General features: G+C 39.9%; 1 protein-coding gene across 3 annotated transcripts in view; it reads right to left on the reverse strand.

The window, feature by feature from the left end:
* Positions 1–10551, reverse strand: part of galnt1.S (polypeptide N-acetylgalactosaminyltransferase 1 S homeolog) — a 239510-nt gene extending 228959 nt beyond the window's left edge. The window contains exons 1-2 of one of the 3 annotated variants that reach the window (NM_001089941.1): positions 10407–10551; positions 7639–7871 (exon numbers count right to left, since the gene is read on the reverse strand). In NM_001089941.1, coding sequence (NP_001083410.1) covers positions 7639–7777 — 139 coding nt within the window. In that variant the 5' untranslated portion in view covers positions 7778–7871; positions 10407–10551. Of the gene's footprint in view, positions 1–7638; positions 7872–10406 lie in introns of those variants that run through there. The other 2 variants (XM_041567102.1, XM_041567103.1) reach the window with 2 other exon arrangements.
* Positions 10552–20725: the final 10174 nt, after the last annotated feature.

Consider the following 20725-nt stretch of genomic DNA (forward strand, 5'->3'; position numbering starts at 1 on the left):
CCATGACCTATAATAAACTTTAGTAGTAGTGTGTTTTCTGGTTCTTAGTAGAATGTCCGTGGCTTCTTTTGAGAAACCTTTTGAGAGCCAGATTTTGGATTCAATAGCCATGCCGTCAAATGTAGACATTGTAAATTGTCGTGTTTTACTGGTCCTTGGGTCAGTAAGTCGTGTCTGAGCGGTAGTCTCCACGGAGGAGCTGCTAACATATTCACAATTTCTGAGTACCATGGTCTTCTCGGCCAATCTGGGGCTATGAGAATGGTTTGTGTCCGTTCTTGACTGATCTTGCGGATGATCCTTGGTAACAGGGCAAGTGGTGGAAATGCTTAAACGCTGTTGAAGGCCCATGGTGTGACTAAAGCGTCTACAAACGCTGCCCCCGGGTCCTGAGACCTGGCCCAGTACACAGGTACTTTGTAGTTGTGTCTTGACGCCAACATGTCTATGTCGGGTGCCCCCCATTTGCTGGAAAACTTTGGAATGGAGTTCCCACTCCCCTTGGTCTATTTGTTGGCGGCTGAGGTAATCCGCTTCCCAGTTTAATATCCCTGGTATGAACACAGCTGATATGGCTGGAACGTGGGATTCTGCCCAAGTTAGAATCAGAGACACCTCCGTCATTGCCCTGGTGCTGCGGGTACCTCCTTGTTTGTTTATGTAGGCCACTGCTGTGGCGTTGTCTGATTGAATCCTCAGGATGACCTGTGAGGTCTTGTGACCAATGATAAATGGCATTCCTTATCGCCCTGATTTCCAGGACATTGATTGGTAATTTTGACTTCTGTGGTGACCAGATCCCTTGGCAATTGCGGGGTGGAAACGTTGCGCCCCAGCCTTTGAGATTTACATCTGTGGTGATGATTGTCCATTGGTGGGAGATCCATGTTTTTCCTTTGATCAAGTTGGCTTCGAGTGTCCACCATTGTAGTGAACGCCTGACCGATTTGGTTACTGGAATGCGTTGTGACAGGTTGAAATGATCCTTGTTCCAGTGGCGTAAGAAGTGATTCTGGAAGGTTCTCATATGAAACCTGCCGAAGGGTAGCGCTTCCAATGCCGCCACCATGTAACCCAAGAGTCGGAGGCAGACTTCTGCCGATACTGTGGTTTGGATGCGGACATGCTGAGCTGTGTGTGTAATCTTTTGGATTTTCTCCACATTCAGGGAGATTGTCAGTAACGATGAGTCGAACCACATCCCCAGGAATTGTATCCGTTGCGATGGTGTTAGTTGGCTCTTTTTGTAGTTTATTAGCCAGCCGTGTTGTTGTAGTGTGTTGACACAAATTTGGGTTTCCCTGAGACATTGGTCATACGTTTTTCCTCTTATCAAGAGATTGTCCAAATATGGGGAGACTATAATCCCCTTGCGTCTGAGGTGTGCCATGAGAGGGCTGAGTATTTTTGTGAAAACTCTGGGTGCAGAGCATAGGCCGAAAGGAAGGGCTTTGAATTGGTAGTGTCTGTCTAGAATCGTAAATCTTAGGTACTGTTGGGATATTACCCTGATGGTAACATGTAAGTAGGCATCCTGCAGATCCACTTTCGTCATGTAACATTGTTCTGGCATTGACATGAGGACTGACGAATTGATTCCATGCGGAATTTTTGTTTTACAACAAACTGGTTTAGAGGTTTCAAGTTGAGCACTGGTCTGAAAGTGCCCTCCTTCTTTGTAATTAGAAACAAATTTGAGTAGAAACCTTTGTAACGCTCTTGCAATGGCACTGGTGCAATAACATTGTTGGTTTGTAGGTTATTGATTATTGCAAGTTACAGTAGTAACTTGATAGGGTTCTTTGGTAAGGACGAGCGTTTGAATGTGCGAGGGGGAAGTGTGTGGAAAGGGATTCTGTAACCTTTGTTGATGATTGAGAGAACCCAGTTGTCTTGGATGTGAGTTTGCCAGATTGGAAAAATCTCGTGAAGACGACCACCTATCCTTCCTTGTCTTGGACTGTGAGAGTCATGTGAAAGTGGACTTGGGGGGACCTGGTTTTGTATTTTGTCTTGTCTGGTTGGACCAGGATGGTCTGACCTTCCTGGAGTCAGTGTTTGTCTGTGAAGGTCGAAAAGTGGAGTTTCGAAAGGGGCGAAAAGAGCGATTCTGGGAATTCCAGTGCCTATTGAGAGGCCTAGTAGTGGATTCCTGTCTGGTTCTTTTCCCTAATGGCAAGAAATTGCTTTTGCCTCCAGTCACTTAATTTATAATTTGCTTTAAATCGGGTCCGAAAAGTGTCACCAGTGTATTTGAGATTAAGCAATCTGGTTTTTGATGCTGCGTCTCCTATCCACTGTCGTAGCCAAAGTGCTCGTCTGGCTACTGTTGCATCAATGCTGCTCTTTGCTGCTAGCTTTATTGTGTCCATAGCTGCGTCAGACAAGAACGCTAAGGCTGAGCTAATGCGATGTAGTTCTTCTTGTAGCGCCTCTTGTGATAAGGGATGTTTGAGAGCAGTTCTTGACACCAAAAATGAGCCGTATGTGCTAGTCCCGCTGATGCTACAGCTGGTCTGAGGATTGCTGTGGCATGCGTGTATCCCCTTCGTAAGCATACCTCCATCTTTATGTCCATTGCCGCCTCTTCCGTGGGCAATGTGGTATTTTTTGATAGTCTGGCAATTGCCGAATCAACTCTAGGTGCCTTATCCCACACTTTGTGTTGTTCCTCAGGTATAGGGTGGGTGCTAAGAAACCGTTGTGTTAGTGTAAGCCTGTGATCCGGCTTTGACCACTCGTTCTCTATAATTTGTGATACAGATTTAAAAACTGGAAAAGTTCTGAGTCGTTTGAGGAATAATCACTACCTGAAAGTTCACCCGGTTCTGGGTCACTATCTTGATCACTAATCTCACTTGAGTCAGAGGAATTTGTATCTAAAAGGAGTTGTGTTTTTCTCTTTCTCCCATGACTTGGTGTTTTTGCCACTGATGATTGGATTGTGGACTTAATCCATTCAAATAACTCCTCAAGTTGAGGTGTTTTTGCTGAAGTGGAAGGGTTTTGCTCCTGTGTGTCACTAATTTGAGGGGGTTCCTGTATATCCTGAGATAGGATTGGATGAGGTGATAAGACCGGTGGGGATGCTGGTGGTTCTGCACAGTCCTGACAGATTTGTTGCTCCCCTCTACGTAATGTATGTTTATATTTTTTGCATTTTCTAGTTTGGGTGTTTGCCCTCTTGGCTGTGGCCTTTTTGGCTTTTGGTGTAGGTATGGTAGGAGACATATCCTTTCGGAGGTCTTCTAACACACTGTCTGTATCCATGATTTAACTTTGGAATAGATCTGTGTGACAGAGAGAAAAACAAGAGTATATAGTGACTGTAATCCTGTCTCTGACTGGCACAATTTAGTGGCGTGCTATAATGTATATGTATTTAGCCTACAGGCTTTTATACATTGTTGGATCGCCTGAAAACAAACTTTTATGATCCCTCTTTACCTTAAAACGTTGCGCAGGCTTTAATAAGCGTGCTTTGGTCTCTGACAGTGGCGCCACTGCTGTTGTTGTGGCTTGCGCGCCTAACAGTGAAAACAAAATGGCGGCTGCGTAACGCACGCACAGCGTGTGTGTGCGAAGGCAAAGTGACCATCTGGAAATGCGGCTAAGCTTTGGCGCCCAATTAGTGTGTTCGGCAAAGCGGAAGTACTGTAGCTGTGTCAGCTCTGAACTTCCTTTGCGCTACCGATGCACCTGCTGTTCTTGAATAATGCGGTTTGGTAGCTGTTTACAGTAGTCGTCTCTGAGAGACTTTACTGTGTAGGTTCCATTCCCAAGTTTTCCTCTCCCAACCAGTCCTGTGGAGTAGTATAGGGCAGGTGAATGAGGCTTGTAATAAGCCTTGGTTTGGGCACTGTTCACAGTAGTTGTCTCTGAGAGACTTTACTGTGTTGCAGGTTCAATCCAGAAAAGTAATCCTATGTAGGATAAGTGAATGAGGATTGTAACAAGCCTCCAGCAAATAAGATAATAATCATAAAAAAAAAAAAAAAATGTAGCTGTCCTAACCTCCAGCAGGACAGAAGAAAGAACTGAAGGGAACAGGAGGAGCATCAGCATATATAAGGAGGGTGGAGCCTGAAGTTTCTTCTTCTGTCCTGCCTCCGGAGGTGGATACTTAACCCCATAGCGTCTGCACTGACAGGAAGGGCCGGTCTAGAGAAAGTTGTTCATCACTGACATCAGTGCTTCAATGGCTGCCCCCCATGGCTACACAGCAGCTTGTTAACATAAATTATAGTTGTGTTTCTGAAGCAAACACACCAGTTTTAAGATAGTGCAGGACAACAGTACATTATAGTCATTCCTTTATTAATTTTTTGGTGTTAAGTTGCCATGTATGCATATGTGAGAAAGAAGCAGAAAATGTTAAAGACAGAAACACTGGGAGACCATACAACATTGCATACCTCCCAACATTTGAAAAACAGGAAGAGGGAGAAAAAGTTGTGCCGCACCGTGCCCACTTTATGGTCACACTCCAATTACCATGTCCACATTCTACAAAATAGGTTATGAAAGTTTGTCCAAATTTCTGGGAATTTTAGTGTAATGTTTCAACTAATGAAAGTGAATTGCCCTTTAGGCTGTGAGTCTCAGTCTTCCCAAGAGACTTGCTTATCTTAAATAATAACAACTGTATCTTTGCTTATATTAAATTGTTACAGATGCATTTAAAAGCAGGTGTTTAGTGTTCAAGGCTCTCTGCCAAAAAGCCTCTTATTCTAATTAAAGGGGTGGTTCAGCTTTAAGTTAACTTTTAGTATGTTATAGAATGGGTAATTCAAAGCAAAATCGCAACGTCTCAATTGGTCTTCAGTAAGGCTACAAATTCCTCCCTATCTGATCCAGGACATTGGGGCTTAACGTTTGAGAGCCTTTACCATTTTGATGCAATATGTGCAATATGTGCTTTGATGCAACCCTGATGTGTGATATGCCTGTATTTTACAAGGGGTCTGTAAGTACACACCTAGATTTGATTGTTACAGTCTAACATGAGTGTTATAGTGCAGCAAAGACGAAATGTGCTTTTTTGGTTTCCATTTTTCACTAAAGACTGGTGTGTTTAATTACTGTGCCTTGACATATTTTCTCTCACAAAAGTGTACTAAAAATGATAACTGTGGATTTACCTCCCCAAAATTCTCTACCTACTCCATAATGCGCCAATATTTATCCCCAAAAAATACTTTAAAAGTATAAACCAAATAGCGATCCCCTTTCTCTGGAACAATAAAACACCCAGAATCGCTTGGTCAAAGTTGTGTGCACCATGCGACGAAGGAGGACTCGCCCTCCCCTATTTCCATTGGTATTTCATAGCTTCACAAATATATTACCTACACTGGTGCTTTAACCCTGACCCGTATAACCCTAACTCGCAGTTACATGCTCTTTTACTATCCTCGTAGGAGAGTCTCCGCAACTTTCCCTATCGGAGTCCCAGGGATTCTGGCCTGCTACCGACGACACTGACTACCCCACAGAAAGCCTGGCTGATAGCCCTCAAAATCTTGGGCCATTCACCACCCCTCTTATCCCCTCACCTCCCACTCTGGGGAAATACCTATTTAAATCACTTTAGATCCTTGCAAAACTCTGTTTTCTGGCCAAGGCAAGGCATTAAATGCTTGAAGGACCTCCTTGAGAATCATACCTTTGTCACCCATTGCACACAACAACAAAAGTGCCAGCCAACGCAAATTCCACTATTCAAATACCTACAATTACGACATACCTTCTACTCCCAATTTAACAGTCTTACCCCCCAGCAATCCTGCCTAGCCATAGAAGAAATTCTTCATGATCCCAATCCAGCAAAGATGGTGTCCCGGCTCTACCAGCAATTCCTTTTATCCGGCCCCAAACCTTTTCGATCAGCACAAGACTGGTGGAATTCCAAAATTGTAGGCCTTGAGCCAGATAAGTGAGATGAAGCAACAGAACACATATACACTGGCCTGATATCGTTGAAAGACAAACTAATACAATATAAAATTATGCATCATATTTACATAACTCCCACACGACTCAAACTGATGGGCCAGATCCCCTGCGACTCCTGTCCCAGGTGTCACCAACAAGCTGCGGATTTCTTCCATCTAATCTGGGAATGCCACTACATATTGAGCTTTTGGACACAAGTCGAAAACTATCTATCAGATAATCTTGACTTCCCGAGAATAATTTCACCTACAGTTTGCCTTTTGGGGGTCCTAGAAGAGATAATCCCAGCTAAATATACTCGAATCTCTTTTCGTATCCTACTCTTTTATGCAAAAAAAACTGTAGCCCTACACTGGATGGGTAACCTCTCACCCTCTCTCAATGCTTGGATACAACTGGTTAACAAAGCAGTACCCCTATATAAGCTCACCTACAAAGTTAGGGGAATACCAACAAAATTTGATAAAATTGGGGGCTTGTGGAATGACATTGACCAGACCCCTCTATAGCACGTCTTAACTCAATTATCCCCAACCAGTAGCTCGCGAGCAACATGTTGCTCACCAACCCCTTGGATGTTGCTCCCAATGGCCTCAAAGCAGGGGCTTATTTCTGAATTCCAGGCCTGGCGGCAAGTTTTGGTTGCATAAAAACCAGGAGTACTACCAAACAGAGTCTCCTGTAGGCTGTCAGTCCACACAGGGCCACCAAATAGCCAATTACAGTCCTTATTTGGCACCCAGGAAGTTTTTGCATGCCTGTGTTGCTCCTCAACTCTTTTTATTTTTGAATGTGGCTCACGGGTTAAAAAGGTTGGGGACCCCTGTCTTAACTGAATCCATCTCCTATTATGAAATCCTTCATGGTTTGTTCTCCTACCTATCCTCGAGGGTCCCAACCTAGCCTTCAGATGTAAAGTTCACCTGAGTTTGATAGTGTCCAAGCAACCAACCAGAAAGTTGCTTGTATACACTAGCACACTTTTCTGGCTCTAAAATTTTTGGAAACCCAATTCATTTTTATTTTCAAAATACAAAATAAATAAATTTGCTTTTCCAAGTGCATTTTATTTCCACTGAAAAGAATTTCCTTTATGTGAGAGAACTGGAACTGCACACTCACAACAAATGTGATGTTATTCCTGCAGAGAGGCTCAGTGATACATAGATTTCACATAGTTGATACATTTCTGAAGCAATGTTGTCTTTAGCAACCAATCAGCAAGTCTAATAGAATTGAATTGGTTGCTATGGGCAACTGCACCTGTGTGTAAAACAGCATCACTGTTTCTATAAACAAGATCTGTATTTAGATTCCTGAAGTTTTTATTTAGAAAAGGAGCATGTTTGTTTCTATAAGCAAGGATTTATGGAATAATAGAGAGTTCAAGGGAAACTCTACCCATTGCAGGTCTCTATAACAATATATTTCAGTCCATATGTAAAACTCTGCTTAAAGGGGTTGTTCACCTTGCAACATTTTTTTCAGTTCAGATGAGAATTTGTTATTGTTTTTAAAGTTTGAAGTTTAAAGTTTTATATTTCAGGTTCATCTGTTAGGGAAGTCTTCATTCTTAAATGGCCACTGTTGGGCTAAAATGCTATCCCCAACCAAAGGTGCATGCTAATAGAGCCCACACTTTTTATTTTTTTTATTTCATGGAATCATAAATAAATAACTCACCATCCCCTCCAGGTAGGCCCCGTTCCTTCTTGTCATCACATTTGTTGCATTCACTGAAGTAAAGCAGCAGAAACATATCCAGGAAAACCCAAACCAAGGAGGTGGCCAAAACCACCTTACAATATGCAAATTTTTTCATTGCAAGAAAAAGTGCCAAAAAAAGGTAGAAAATAAATCTGAAGCCACAAAAAAGTAAATAATGATATAAACCCTTTTCTAAGGTCCCTTAAAGCCTGCAAGAAAGAACGGAGAGGAAAAAAAATGTATGAATACTCAGGAATAGGTTACAGGAATATATACAATAAAACAAAATAAACTTAATACAAACTTGTCTTATTATTATTATTATTATGTATTTATAAAGAGCCAACATATTTCACAGCGGTGTATTTTCTGGTCTATTTCCATTTATTATAAGCATTCACTCTGACAACTGTGAAGTAATTAAAGGAAGTTAGGCAGTATTTTCTACCTTAACTGTGTGATTTTACAACTGTTACTAACCATAAATGACAGTTTCATCCACCATATTGTACGGCACAAATAGAGTGCAAAAATCGCAAAAAGTTGAGGCATGCAATCTTTCTCATGAAAGTGCAAAATCTTACTGCCACATTAAGCAATTCTTATCAAACACTGTGGCAGGTTGTCAAAAGAACAAGACGTTTCAGCTTGCAGGAGCAAAAACTCTATGGTTGCTTACATTCATGGTCTAAACCAGCAGTTCATAATCTGTCAGGACTCGTACATTGGTTACCCATGCTGGTTAGGGTGTGTCCATATAATTCATTTGGACAAGTGAAATGTCTGCCAACAATATATAATAATTAAGATCAGCTTTATAACCAGAAAACCTTTTGGATTATAAGCTCTCTAATTGCTTTTTGTATTGGTTACTGGTTCTTTGTCTAAACATTCATTTTACAGCACTGCACAATATGTTGACACTCTAACATGTTAATAATTGTTAATAATAATAAATAATGATAATAGAACAAATCTTTCATCAAACCAACATCAAGGCTTAATTTGGTACCCCCATAAAAACAAGGTTAAGAAAGGGAAAATGTCATAACGAAATTACAATATTGTGTCAGAGTTCTATAAAGCTGGCAGTATACAGGCAGATTTAAGATGCAGATTTGGCATCAAGTTGGTGGCTTATCTGCCCATGTATGGGGCCTCCGCTGCCTCAACGATATATAGCTGGACAGATATCGGACAAATATCGATTATGAAGGTTTAAACAGAAAAGATTCACCCATCACTAGTGAGGGTTGTATTTGCATGTTGATGAAGCTCCCTCCCAATGGGCTTTCACAGGCCTTATTTAGCTCAACATGTAGGAAGTCAAATAAGGTAAAATCACCACCTCAAACACTAGCAGCGGGAATTTAAGTCTCAAATACCAATCCTTGTTTTGAAACCAAGGGACCTCTTAGCAGTTCTTAAAGTATCACTCTACTTTTAAGTTCATACAGGTACAATGAAAACAAATCAGAAGTCTATAATACCTCTGCAAAAACAAATTCCTCCCTTCCCTCACCTAAGTGTGTTAGGCTTTTAGATAAGGAGCACCTCATTATAAAGAGGTTTCTCAGGAAGAAAGAAAGAAGGTAGAATGTTATTTTAAGTTTCTGATTTTGCCCGGTTCAGTGCAAAATATATTTTTACATAATATATTATTATTATATTTCCCAATTAAAACAATAGGCAAAAGATAGTACACCCCATACCGTTCAGTCTTTTTAAAAAAATGGGGTGTACTATCTTTTAACATGATGTAGTCAGAAAAACAATTTGCAGTTGGTTTTCATTAATTAGTCATTGTTTACTCAGGAGTTTCCCAACTTTGAATTTCAGCAGCTATCTGATTGCTACCCAAGCAAACGAGCCTGTAGTCGTTTGAATGACATACTGGAAGATGATGAATATGAATTTAAGAACAGTAAAACATAAATAATGAAGACTGATTGAAAAGTAATAAGATATTATCTAGTATAATAAACGTTAAAAGATGAAGCAGACAAGTGAATGAGCAATGCCATCTCCTCTAAATAAGGGCTCACTCATTTAAAGGAACAATAACACCAAAAAATGAAAGTGTTTTTAAGTAATGAAAATATCATGTACTGTTGCCCTGCACTGGTAATCTTGAACGGTTTGCTTCAGAAACACTACTATAGTTCATATAAACAAGCTGCTCTGTAGCAACGGTGGAAATTAAAAAAAGGCTATATGGCATAGGTTAAATAGTGGATAACATAGAACATAATTCTACAGCGCTTATCTGCTATCTGCTGTGCAACAGGAGTCTTTGCTCCTTTGAATGGCTGCCCCAATGGCTACACAGCAGCTTACATAGTGTTTCTGAAGAAAACAATTTGTATTACTTTAAAACACTTTCATTTTTTGATGTTACTCTTTTATATCTAAAATCAATGTACATGTACTGAAAACTCACAATATGAGAGAGGGTGAAGATTGTTTCTGCCCTTTAATTTCAAAAACTAGTAGCAGTAAATCTTCGGCCGTAATAAAAGTTTGCGGAGAAAGATACGCAAAGTGCGCAAATTACTGCCGAGTGTAAAACTAATATTCTTCAGCTCCTATGTACAGTTCACCAGTTATATTTCACAGCTTAATAACGATTTACAAAAGTGTTACAAAGGCATAACAATGCCACCTACTATAGACTTTCTATTCTGTACAAAATAAATTGTCAGAAAGGTATGTCAGACAATAAAAATATGGCAAACGCTTCATACCGCCCAGCAGTCTCGATTTTGACAGCCTGCAGTTCCGCTTGTCTTAACACAGCCCGCACTCCCGGAAAGCTTTAAACGTTCTGCAATACCGTGAATACCCAGCTCATTGACTTCAGCGGAACAGCTAATCCCAACGTCACAAATCTCATCTCGCGAGACTGTTGCGTCATGACTACGCCCATGTAAAAGCAGTGACGCGACGTTGAGCTACTACTGGGAAGTTGCAGGGTACCTTGGCATGGTGTTCTGTGCAGGGCGGCATGACAAGCTGATGTTTTTCACTTGCAGTCGTTTTTTTTTCTCCTTTTATTGGCAAAACAACATATATAAATAAACCTTTGATTTATAGTGTTGGTAAACTAGCCTTGGCTATTTATTTAGTTAAACATCATCTATATTTTCTGCTGTGAGCTCGGACTTCAGACTTCTGATTTGACCTAAAACGTGTAGTATTATAACGTACTGAAAGTTAACATAAATGTGAACCAGTGAAGGGTCCTAGACTCCTGGTATGTTTGTGTAGCCAAATTTTTAAACAATAGTTAATTTAGAAGATGAATGGGTGACATTCACGATAGGTAGTCATGGTTTATCAGGCTTTTTTCAGTGTGGCAAGCTGAGAGTCTCAATATTTTTTTTTGCACAGGCCTTCTTTTGTATTTTTTAACATTTGGGTACAGAGCAAGGGCTACTTTTGGAGAATATAATGGGTGAAATTGATTCTTTGTTTAGTTGGTCTATTGGTTGTGCAGCAGAAAGTTCTTGTTGGGCCCCAAAAGCGCTGGCAGAGATTTTCCATGTTTCATGGAGGGAGTTTGACTACACCACCTCTTACCCATGAACAGACGTTCAGTTATTTTGAGGTTTGGTTAAGTGTTTTTAAGTGAAGACTAGGGCAATATTTTTCCAAATTAAAAAATATGGGATAATTTTGGAGAATATAATAGGTGAAATATACTAACAGTAATCTTTAGTTTTAGGTTATTTTGTTCACAGTGGTGCTGGAGGGAGCCAGTGTGGTTTTTTTTGTGTGAAGAAGGGCCAGATTTTTCACAATTTATGGAGAATAAAATAACTAAACTTGTCCAAAAATATTCTTGAGTTCTTAAGTTCTTTTAACCCTCTCAAGGCCCAATTCACTGTGCAAAAGTCATCTTACAATAAAACAGGCAAGGATGCTGTAAATTCAACTGGGAACTACATTACTACTATTAAAATATTTTATTACAAATTATACCATTCAAACAGTGTATGGCATGCACAACGTTTTGGGGAGCTCCTGCCTCAGAAAGGAGACTTTCTATTAGGGATGCACCGATCCAGGATTTGGCCAGGATTCAGCCTTTTTCAGCAGAATTCGGATTCGGCCGAATCCTTCTGTCCTGCTGAACCGAATACTAATTTGCATATGCAAATTAGGGGTGGACAGGGAAATCGCGTGACTGTCACAAAACAAGGAAGCAAAAATGTTTTTCCCCAACCAAATCCTAATTTGCATATGCAAATTAGGATTTGGTTCGGTATTCTGCCAAATCCTTCGAGAAGGATTCGGGGGTTCGGCCGAATCCAAAATAGTGGATTCGGTGCATCCCTACTTTCTATCCACAGTGGCATTAGGGCAAAAAAGTGAAATCCTGAAACTATATTGCAATTGTTAAACAAAGTGTTACAATTTAGACCATTCAGTTTCCTTAGATACATATGTAACCATTTAGGGCAGAGACACACGTGGCGATTTGGGGAGATGTAGTCGACCGGTGACAAATCGCCTCTTCTTCGGGCTACTGATCTCCCTGAACTGCCTTCCTGCCAGCTACAATCTAAATCGCTGGCAAGATGGCACTCCGAAAGCTTCGTTTTACGAAGTAGCCCGAAGTTTCCTCGTGAGGCAACCTCGGGCAACTTCAGAAAATGAAGCGTTCCGAATGCCATCCTGCTGACGGGAAGGCAATTCGGGGAGATAAGTCACCCGAAGAAGAGGGTGTGTCTCTATGATTTCATTTAAAATGTAAATATAAGATAAATTACTTTGTTACAAAATAAGTCATTTTGAATGGATGGTAAATGATTTAGACATATGTAAACCTTATTTCAGATCAGGGTAAAGAACAGCAGTTTAGATATACTAACTAAAGGGTTAGTAATCCAATTGATTAGTGATGTCTTTTCCTGGATTGTGTTTAAAAAGACATTTGATTTGAATGTGAAAACATTGCCTATGACTATGTATCTTTGGATATGAAACATGTCAGGATATGGCTGTTTTTAAACTGCTGAAATAAAGTTCATTGTTTTATTCTACGAGTAAAATACGGAGTGCTTGCCATAATTCTTCAATATGGACAAAAAAAACCATTTTTTTTCTCTTAACAAACTAAAATGTGCACATTGAATTAATTTGGAAGCCAGAAATTCAATAGCTAATAATAGTGAAAAAATGAATTTTCACATCTGACAGCCTGTAACGGGTGCTTATAAAGCAACAGCCAGGCTGTCAGATGTCAGAATTCATATGCACTATTTTCATTTGGCTGTCTCTGTGCACCACAACATTTGCTAAATCTATGCATATAAGCCCCCTAACTGTAGGGAGACATTAGAAAACCATATATTCTCCAGAATTACACATTCTGACAAATTGTTATAAATTGTTATAAATAAAGTTATAAATTGCTTTTAAAGACAATATTATGATAGATGAAAAAAAAATTAAAATTTCTGGTGTTTGTATCGCTTTAAGGGGTTATATGATAACTACGTATAAAAATATAAGGGGATCATATAATAATCTCTAATGCTTTATTTACCAGTAGGTCTTTCCAGCTGATGCGAGGTCACCAATTCCGATTAAAAGAAAAGAGGTTCCGGCTAAATATTCGGTAGGGATTTTTTACAGTGAGAGCTGTGAAGATGTGGAATTCTCCCCCTGAATCAGTTGTACAGGCTGATTCATTAGATAGCTTTACAAAGGGGTTGGATGGCTTTTTCGCAAGTGAGGAAATACAGGGTTATGGAAAATAGCTCATAGTACAAGTTGATCCAGGGACTAGTCCGATTGCTATTTTGGAGTCAGGAAGGAATTATTCCCCCTCTGAGGCAACTTGGAGAGGCTTCAGATGGGTTTTTTTTGGCTTCCTCTGGATCAACTAGCAGTTAGGCAGGTTAAATAAAGTTAAAAGGTTAAACTTGATGGACGTTTGTCTTTTTTCAAACTAACTTGTACTATGTACTAGATACGTCTTTCTTTGGCAAACTACCAAACTGCAAAGCCATGCCAAACGTAGCGTTTTTATGACATTTCTGAAAATCTTCGCAAAGCTTGCACTTTACCATTATATATCCCAGACTTCATAACGCACCCACATAAAATATCCTAATTAAGCGTGCCATAGGTCTATTGAACAGTTTAATGCCCAATATGCATAGATTTATGAAATTATGTGGCATACAGAGACCTCCAAATGGATATATGGCAGACAAAATTTCCATGGTCAAAAACAAGTAACAAAGAACAAGGCAAAATGCAATAAAATCACTAAAATCCAATAAAACCGCTAAAATCAATGCTTTTTTTTTCTCGCCTAGTGCAATTAGCAGTCAAAATCACAGTCTGATTATTTTCGGTTGGCCAAATATTTTCTACAGACAGAAAGAAGTGAACAACACCTACACTGAGCTGAAAATGCAATAAAATGGCTAAAAATGCACCAAAATCACCAAAATTGTAATAAAATCACCAAACTAACATGCAAAAGGTATTGTGCGGTTAACAAATATGTTATTCGCAGTGGCATTAAAATGTTTTTTACAGGTAAAAAAAACCACGAAGGGGCAGATTTACATAGGGTCGAATATCGAGGGTTAATTAACCCTTGATATTCGACTGCCGAATTGAAATACTTCGAATATCGAAGTTGAAGGATTTAGCGCTATTCCTACGATCGAAGGAATAATCGTTCAATCGATTAAATCCTTTCGAATCGAACAATTCGAAGGATTTTAATCCATCGATCGAAGGATTTTCCTTTGATCAGAAAATTGTTAGGAAGCCTATGGGGACCTTCCCCATAGGCTAACATTGGCTCGGTAGGTTTTAGGTGGCGAACTAGGGAGTCGAAGCATTTATTAAAGAGACAGTACTTCGACTATCGAATAGTCGAACGATTTTTACTTTGAATCATTAGATTCGAAGTCGTAGTCGAAGTAGCCTATTCGATGGTCGAAGTAGCCATATTCGACCATTCGAAATTGGAAGTATTTTTTATTCTAATCCTTCACTCGAGCTTCGTAAATGGGCCCCGAAGCGTTAAAAAAAAGCAAAAAAATTGTGTGTACACTTGGCAAATTGCGTGTTATGTGCACATGTGCAAGTTTGTGTAAGTGCTGTGAATGTGTAAAAGCCCCCGACCCCCCCCCAAAATGTATGTGAGTGTGTGTAAGTGTAAATATAAGTTTGCATTAGTGTAAAATATGTGTGCTTGTGAGTGTGTAGTGGTATTAACTTGTTGAGTCAGGCAGCACAAGGAACTGCAATATCAGAAAGGGGGTCAGCTTGGGGGCGATCTTGGAGGAAGAAAAAGTGCTTGCTGCAGCAGACATGTAGGTGTCATGTGTCTGCTGCTCTCTAGGGGCCCATGGGTGATCGCACCCAAGGGTCCACTTGTTCTCTGCTTCTGCTCATTGCCTCAGGGTAAGGGAACAAGCTGGGAGAGGAGAATCTGCTTGTAAAGCCGCTTCCCAAACCAGGAAGTGCTGCATAATGTAGAATCTAAGTTTTGAGTCTGACTGGTAAAATGGGAGAGCTGGATGTGCTGGCAATTGTAAGGGCCTGAAGGCTCAGTATGGAGTGCGGACCAAGTAGGAGCCAGTTCTACAAACAAAGTTCAAGGTACAAAAGTGTTTGGCAATAGAATGGTTAGAGTCCAGGCAGAGAGGTCAATCCAGGCAGAATAGGGTCAAAATGGTTAAACAGGCAAAGGTCGGTACACAGGAATCAATATAACAATACTAGAATCACACCCAGGAATGCACAAAGTGAAACCTATATTTGGGCAATGTTGTAGTCTTCAGGCTCCTTTAAATAGGCCTCCTTTGGCACCAAAATTGGACGTGATTTTTTTTGGCTACTTCTACCATCGAATTGGCTACTTCAACCTTTCGACTACAACTTTGAATCGAAAGATTCAAACTAAAAATCGTTCAACTATTCGACCATTCGATAGTCAAAGTACTGCCTCTTTAAAAAAAACTTCAACCCCCTAGTTCGCCACCTAAAACCTACCGAAGTCAATGTTAGCCTATGGGGAAGGTCCCCGTAGGCTTAGCAATCTTTTTTTGGTCGAAGAAAAAACAGGTTCCACCACTTCACCAATAGCACAAACAAATATTTTTTTAGTTTAGGTCATGCACAACATTAGTCCCATTGAGAACAACAGTAGGTTACAGTCCATAAATGACCCAGAATGCAAGCTAACATCCATTGGATATGAGGTTTTGGCCTGATACACAGAACTTCATTCTCCCCCGCGGTGTTAGCCCTTGCTGCTGTGTGCAGTAATTTTCTTTAAACGAAAAAATGTCCACACAACGAAATATGTTCATTTAGATAATTTTTATCTGAGCCTTTTTTCAAACCCACTACTATTCGCTGTTTCCGTTTCAGGCCAAGATCCATGATTTTGTAGACATAGGGATACAACTGTATTTTTCGGGCTTGTAATTTTCACTTGGTTTAGCGTATTTTATGCGCACGGAAACCTTCAACATCCGATAAGTTCGATACTACACTTTCAACTTAGTCATGGCACCTATAATATAGATGCGGTATTTTTGATAAAATTGATTAGTAGTGTGAACATTTTTCTTATGTCTGTTCTCCCATTTTCTTTTCTTTCATTGGATCATTTAATTGCTGGACTGAGGTGTCGATATCTTCATATCTCTTTTCCTGATTTGTCAATTTCTTTTCACATATACATTCATTAAGTAACGGAATTAGATCCTATGTATATACGGTGTGTTTTTAAATTATTTACTTGCGCAATTGATTTGGCTAATGAATTAACCTTAACCCACTTTCTGTATTAGATCACATGAAGTTTAAATAATTTAAATAATTTAAATAAATGATATAATATAAATAACTTAAGTATTTAAAAAAAATGTTTTGCTTAATTAATTTGATTAATTTTTTAACGAGTGAACTCCATGCCTTTTTCGCATATGATTATTTTATTATGTAACTTTGTATTTGATAACTTGATAATTTTGATGTTTAACTTATGAAGTGTGACCATTTTAACAATTTGAAGTCTTTGAAATTCTCATAACTTAAAGAATATTTAACAATACTTTTTTATATATCATAGCTATATTCATACTTCCTTTCTGTTTAAAATGTATTTCAATAATAATGATGTCTACCCTTTACAATGTATATTTTATACTTTATATGATTATGGTGTTAGAATAATAGACATTTGATTTATGTACCATAGGGTTAAAAGTTTTTAATGAGATCTACTCTCACTTCATTTCTACTTTTGAGGTTTAAAAATGAGTAACGGTTCAGTTTGAATTTGTGCCTATGACTACGTATCTTTGGATACGATACACATCAGGATGTTTGATTTTACCCATGGAATAAAGATTTAAATTTCACTACCTGGTGTGTCGCAGGAATGCGTGCCTTTCCACACATTTTCCAATATACACTGGCCAACAAAAGCCACCAATTTCAAAATAGCTAATTTTAGTGCATTAATGGCTGCTCTTCAGGGCATAGATCATGCATTATGTTTTCTGCTAAAAACACTGAACAGCAATGATTGTCATTTAAAATATAACATATTTACTGTTCTCAATCTATTCCCTTAAGTAGTAATTGTAGAAGCACCAACAACCACCCTATGTGACTTGATGTAGACACAAAGAAGTTAATAGGAAAGAAGGCATTTAGAAACTACAAGTCTTTGGGGGCAGAAGCTGCTTTTAATGATAATAAACACTATAATAAATGTTGTAAAACTACAATCCAGAAGGCAAAGGTAGGAAATGAGAAGCACATTGCAGCAGAGGCTAAATCTTATCCCAAAACCTTTTTTTAAGTATATTAATAGTAAAAAGGTGTGGTTTGAGAGTGTTGCTCCTTTAAATAATGGTACTGTTAGATATTGCTTGGATTTGAGCCAGGGACCTTTGGGTTTCTGGCTCGATACCTTAACCATTTGGCCAGGTGAGCAGCCTGTAGGGTTGCTCGCTATATGTTACCTGGCCTCTGCAGTCCCAGCCCAGCTGCAGCCTGATTGGCCTCTCCAGCCCGAGCCCAGCTGCAGCCTGTTTGTCCTCTGCAGCCCCAGCCCAGCTGCTGCCTGATTAGTTGTAATTAGCCAATCAGGGCTGACTCTGCCCTATTTAAGGTCAGCCCTCCAAATGCACCTTGCTAGAGTATTGTTTCCCAGACTAGCAGTGTGGCAAGGGTACCTAGCTTGCGTATCCACATCATGATTAAGGGGTTTGTAAGTAGTGGTGTCTGACAACTGTCGTAATACCTCCTGAACATAAGCAGATTTATCCATTATAACAATCGCTCCCCCCTTATCCGCTGGTTTGATAACCAACCCCTCATTTTGTCTCAATTCCTGTAGTGCCTTGTGCTCATTAGTGCTTAAATTATAAGGACTTAAATGAAAATCACCCCTCCTGTATTGACTTTACAAGGTTGCAACATCCCTTGTAACATTACTTATAAAAGCATCAATAAAAACGTTTTCACATGTGGAGATATATTGGCTAGGTAGTTTTAGTCCCAAATTTTCCCCCAAAAAAATATTTGGTAAGCCATAAGTTTGTTTCCCCTTAGTATCACAGAACTGGGCCTTTAGTTTAATATTCCTAAAAAGTCTAGAAAGTTCAAGATCTAACTCGAAAAAGTCCGGGCGGGTTACTAAGCCAAACTATAACCCCTTTGAAAGTACCTGCTCTTGATCGCTCGATAGCTCAATGCTTGAGATGTTCACCACCATTTGGGTCTGCGTCGGTTGCAATGCGGTCATGTTGTTTGTCCTGCAGTGCTTTCTACCACCCCGCCGTCGTCCTCTGATGTGCTGCCTGTCGCTTGCGATCCACCTAAAAAAGAGGAAGTAGTAGAGGCAGATGTTGAGCGGGACCGGTCGCGTCGCTCATCTCCTCTAGCATAAGGCATTCTTGAAGGTCTCCTGTTCACTGGAGGTGCGTAAGAATCATATGCCCATCGGTAAACTCTCCCTGTAGCGTAGTCAGAGGCGCCCCGCTGAAACTTTGTGCGCTTCCGCGCTTCCACCTCATTCCGGAATTTCTCCAAGTGGTCCGTCAGCTTACTGGTTCCCTCTGCTACATCGTCTGCTGGAAAGGCGTTCCGGATCGAATCCATTTCTGCCTCAGTAATGCGTTCCATTTCTGGTAATTCCCTCTGTAACTGTTCCATAGTGGCCAGCATTAAATCGTTGGAACACTTATTAACAATAGATTCCCATTTTAAGCAGAAGTCTTTATCTTGTGAAAACAGGGTAGGGCATAGACGTACTCTCAGCCCACGTGGTATGCATTGTACTTTAATATATTCGGCCAATGTTCTTAAAGGAAAACTATACCCCCAAAATGAATACTTAAGCAACAAGTATTCATATCAAATTGAATGACATATTAAAGAATCTTACCAAACTGGAATATATATTTACATAAATATTGCCCTTTTACATCTCTTGCCTTGAACCACCATTTCGTGACTCTATCTGTGCTGCCTCAGAGATCACCTGACCAGAAATACTACAACACTAACTGTAACAGGAAGAAGTGAGGAAGCAAAAGGCAGAACGCTGTCTGTTAATTGGCTCATGTGACCTTTCATGTGGTTTGTATGTGTGCACAGTGAATCGTACGATCTCAGGGGGCGGCCCTTATTTTTTAAAATGGCAATTTTCTATTTATGATTACCCAATGGCACATACTACTCAAAAAGTATATTATTATGATAATGGTTCATTTACATGAAGCAGGGTTTTACACATGAGCTGTTTTACTCAGTATCTTTTAATAGAGACCTACATTGTTTGGGGGGTATAGTTTTCCTTTAAATGCAAATCATATGCAATAGTTTTTCGTTTTAGGCGTTCCAGTTCTCTGAACTGCTGTTTACAGTCCTTCACATTAAGAAAATCGCTGTGCCCACCAACAGCCCCAGTAATTCGTAGTCTGTCTGTTTCAGTGTATGCAAACGACATCTTCCACCCAGGTGCACGACTCTCGTGGACAATAGGGATGGGCGAATAAATTCGCCATAGTTAAATTTGCGGCGAATTTCTGCGTTTCGCCGCGGGCAAATTTTTCGTGAAATTGTGCCAAAAATTCGCCGCGCGTCAAATTTTTCGTCCGCGCTTCTAAACCCTGTTGAGAGGGGGTTTGATGCATGCACTAAACATCTAATGGCCCTCCACTGGGTTATAACCAGCTCTAATCACCTGATAGGATTCTCACCAGTTGTTGTTCAAACACCACACACACCGCTTAAATTACTACTCGAGAAACCTTTAAATGGTGTATCATCCCAGCGCATTGCTAAATGTTTAGTGGACCTACAGGACCGTCCCCTTACTATTCAACATAATGCAAAATATGTTCTGCCTCAGCTAATGCAGTATGAGGGAATGCAGCACCAGTGTGAGCAAATGCAAACTCATGACCACATACCAATATTTTATTCAGATACAGTAGATAATTCTTTGCATATTTTTGTGGACGGCTCCAGATACTGGAAAGAGGGTCAATTCTATACTGGTAGTGCAGTCATCTGCCCTTCGAAAGAACTACAGTTGCTAATTAAACTGCCACCTTATTACTCAGCACAGAGAGCTGAACTTGAGGCAATTTCCCTAGCAATACAGAATTTCCCAAACACAGATCTCACCATTTACTCAGATAGTTCTTATATGGTCAGATCACTAACCATGTATTTACAACTCTGGGAAGCAAGAGGAATGGTTGACGCATCAGGCAAACCATTGTGTCATTCGGAGCAGCTCCAGCTGCTCATTGACTTAGGCCATAAACATAATGGTAAAATAGCCATTGTCAAAGTTAAAGCACATTCTAAAGATTCTGAATATCTTTCAGATGGTAACAGGGAAGCAGATGAAGCTGCTAAAGATGCTGCCATAAATGGTACAGAGTTAATAACAGAACACAACGTGTACACTGTTAAAAAATATGATGTCCCTACAATTAGTTTGTCAGAAGAACAAGCTAAAGATGAATCCCTGAAAGACATAATGATGCAGATAGAA

This window comes from Xenopus laevis, chromosome 6S, assembly GCF_017654675.1.
Source record: "Xenopus laevis strain J_2021 chromosome 6S, Xenopus_laevis_v10.1, whole genome shotgun sequence".
NCBI lineage: Eukaryota > Metazoa > Chordata > Amphibia > Anura > Pipidae > Xenopus > Xenopus laevis.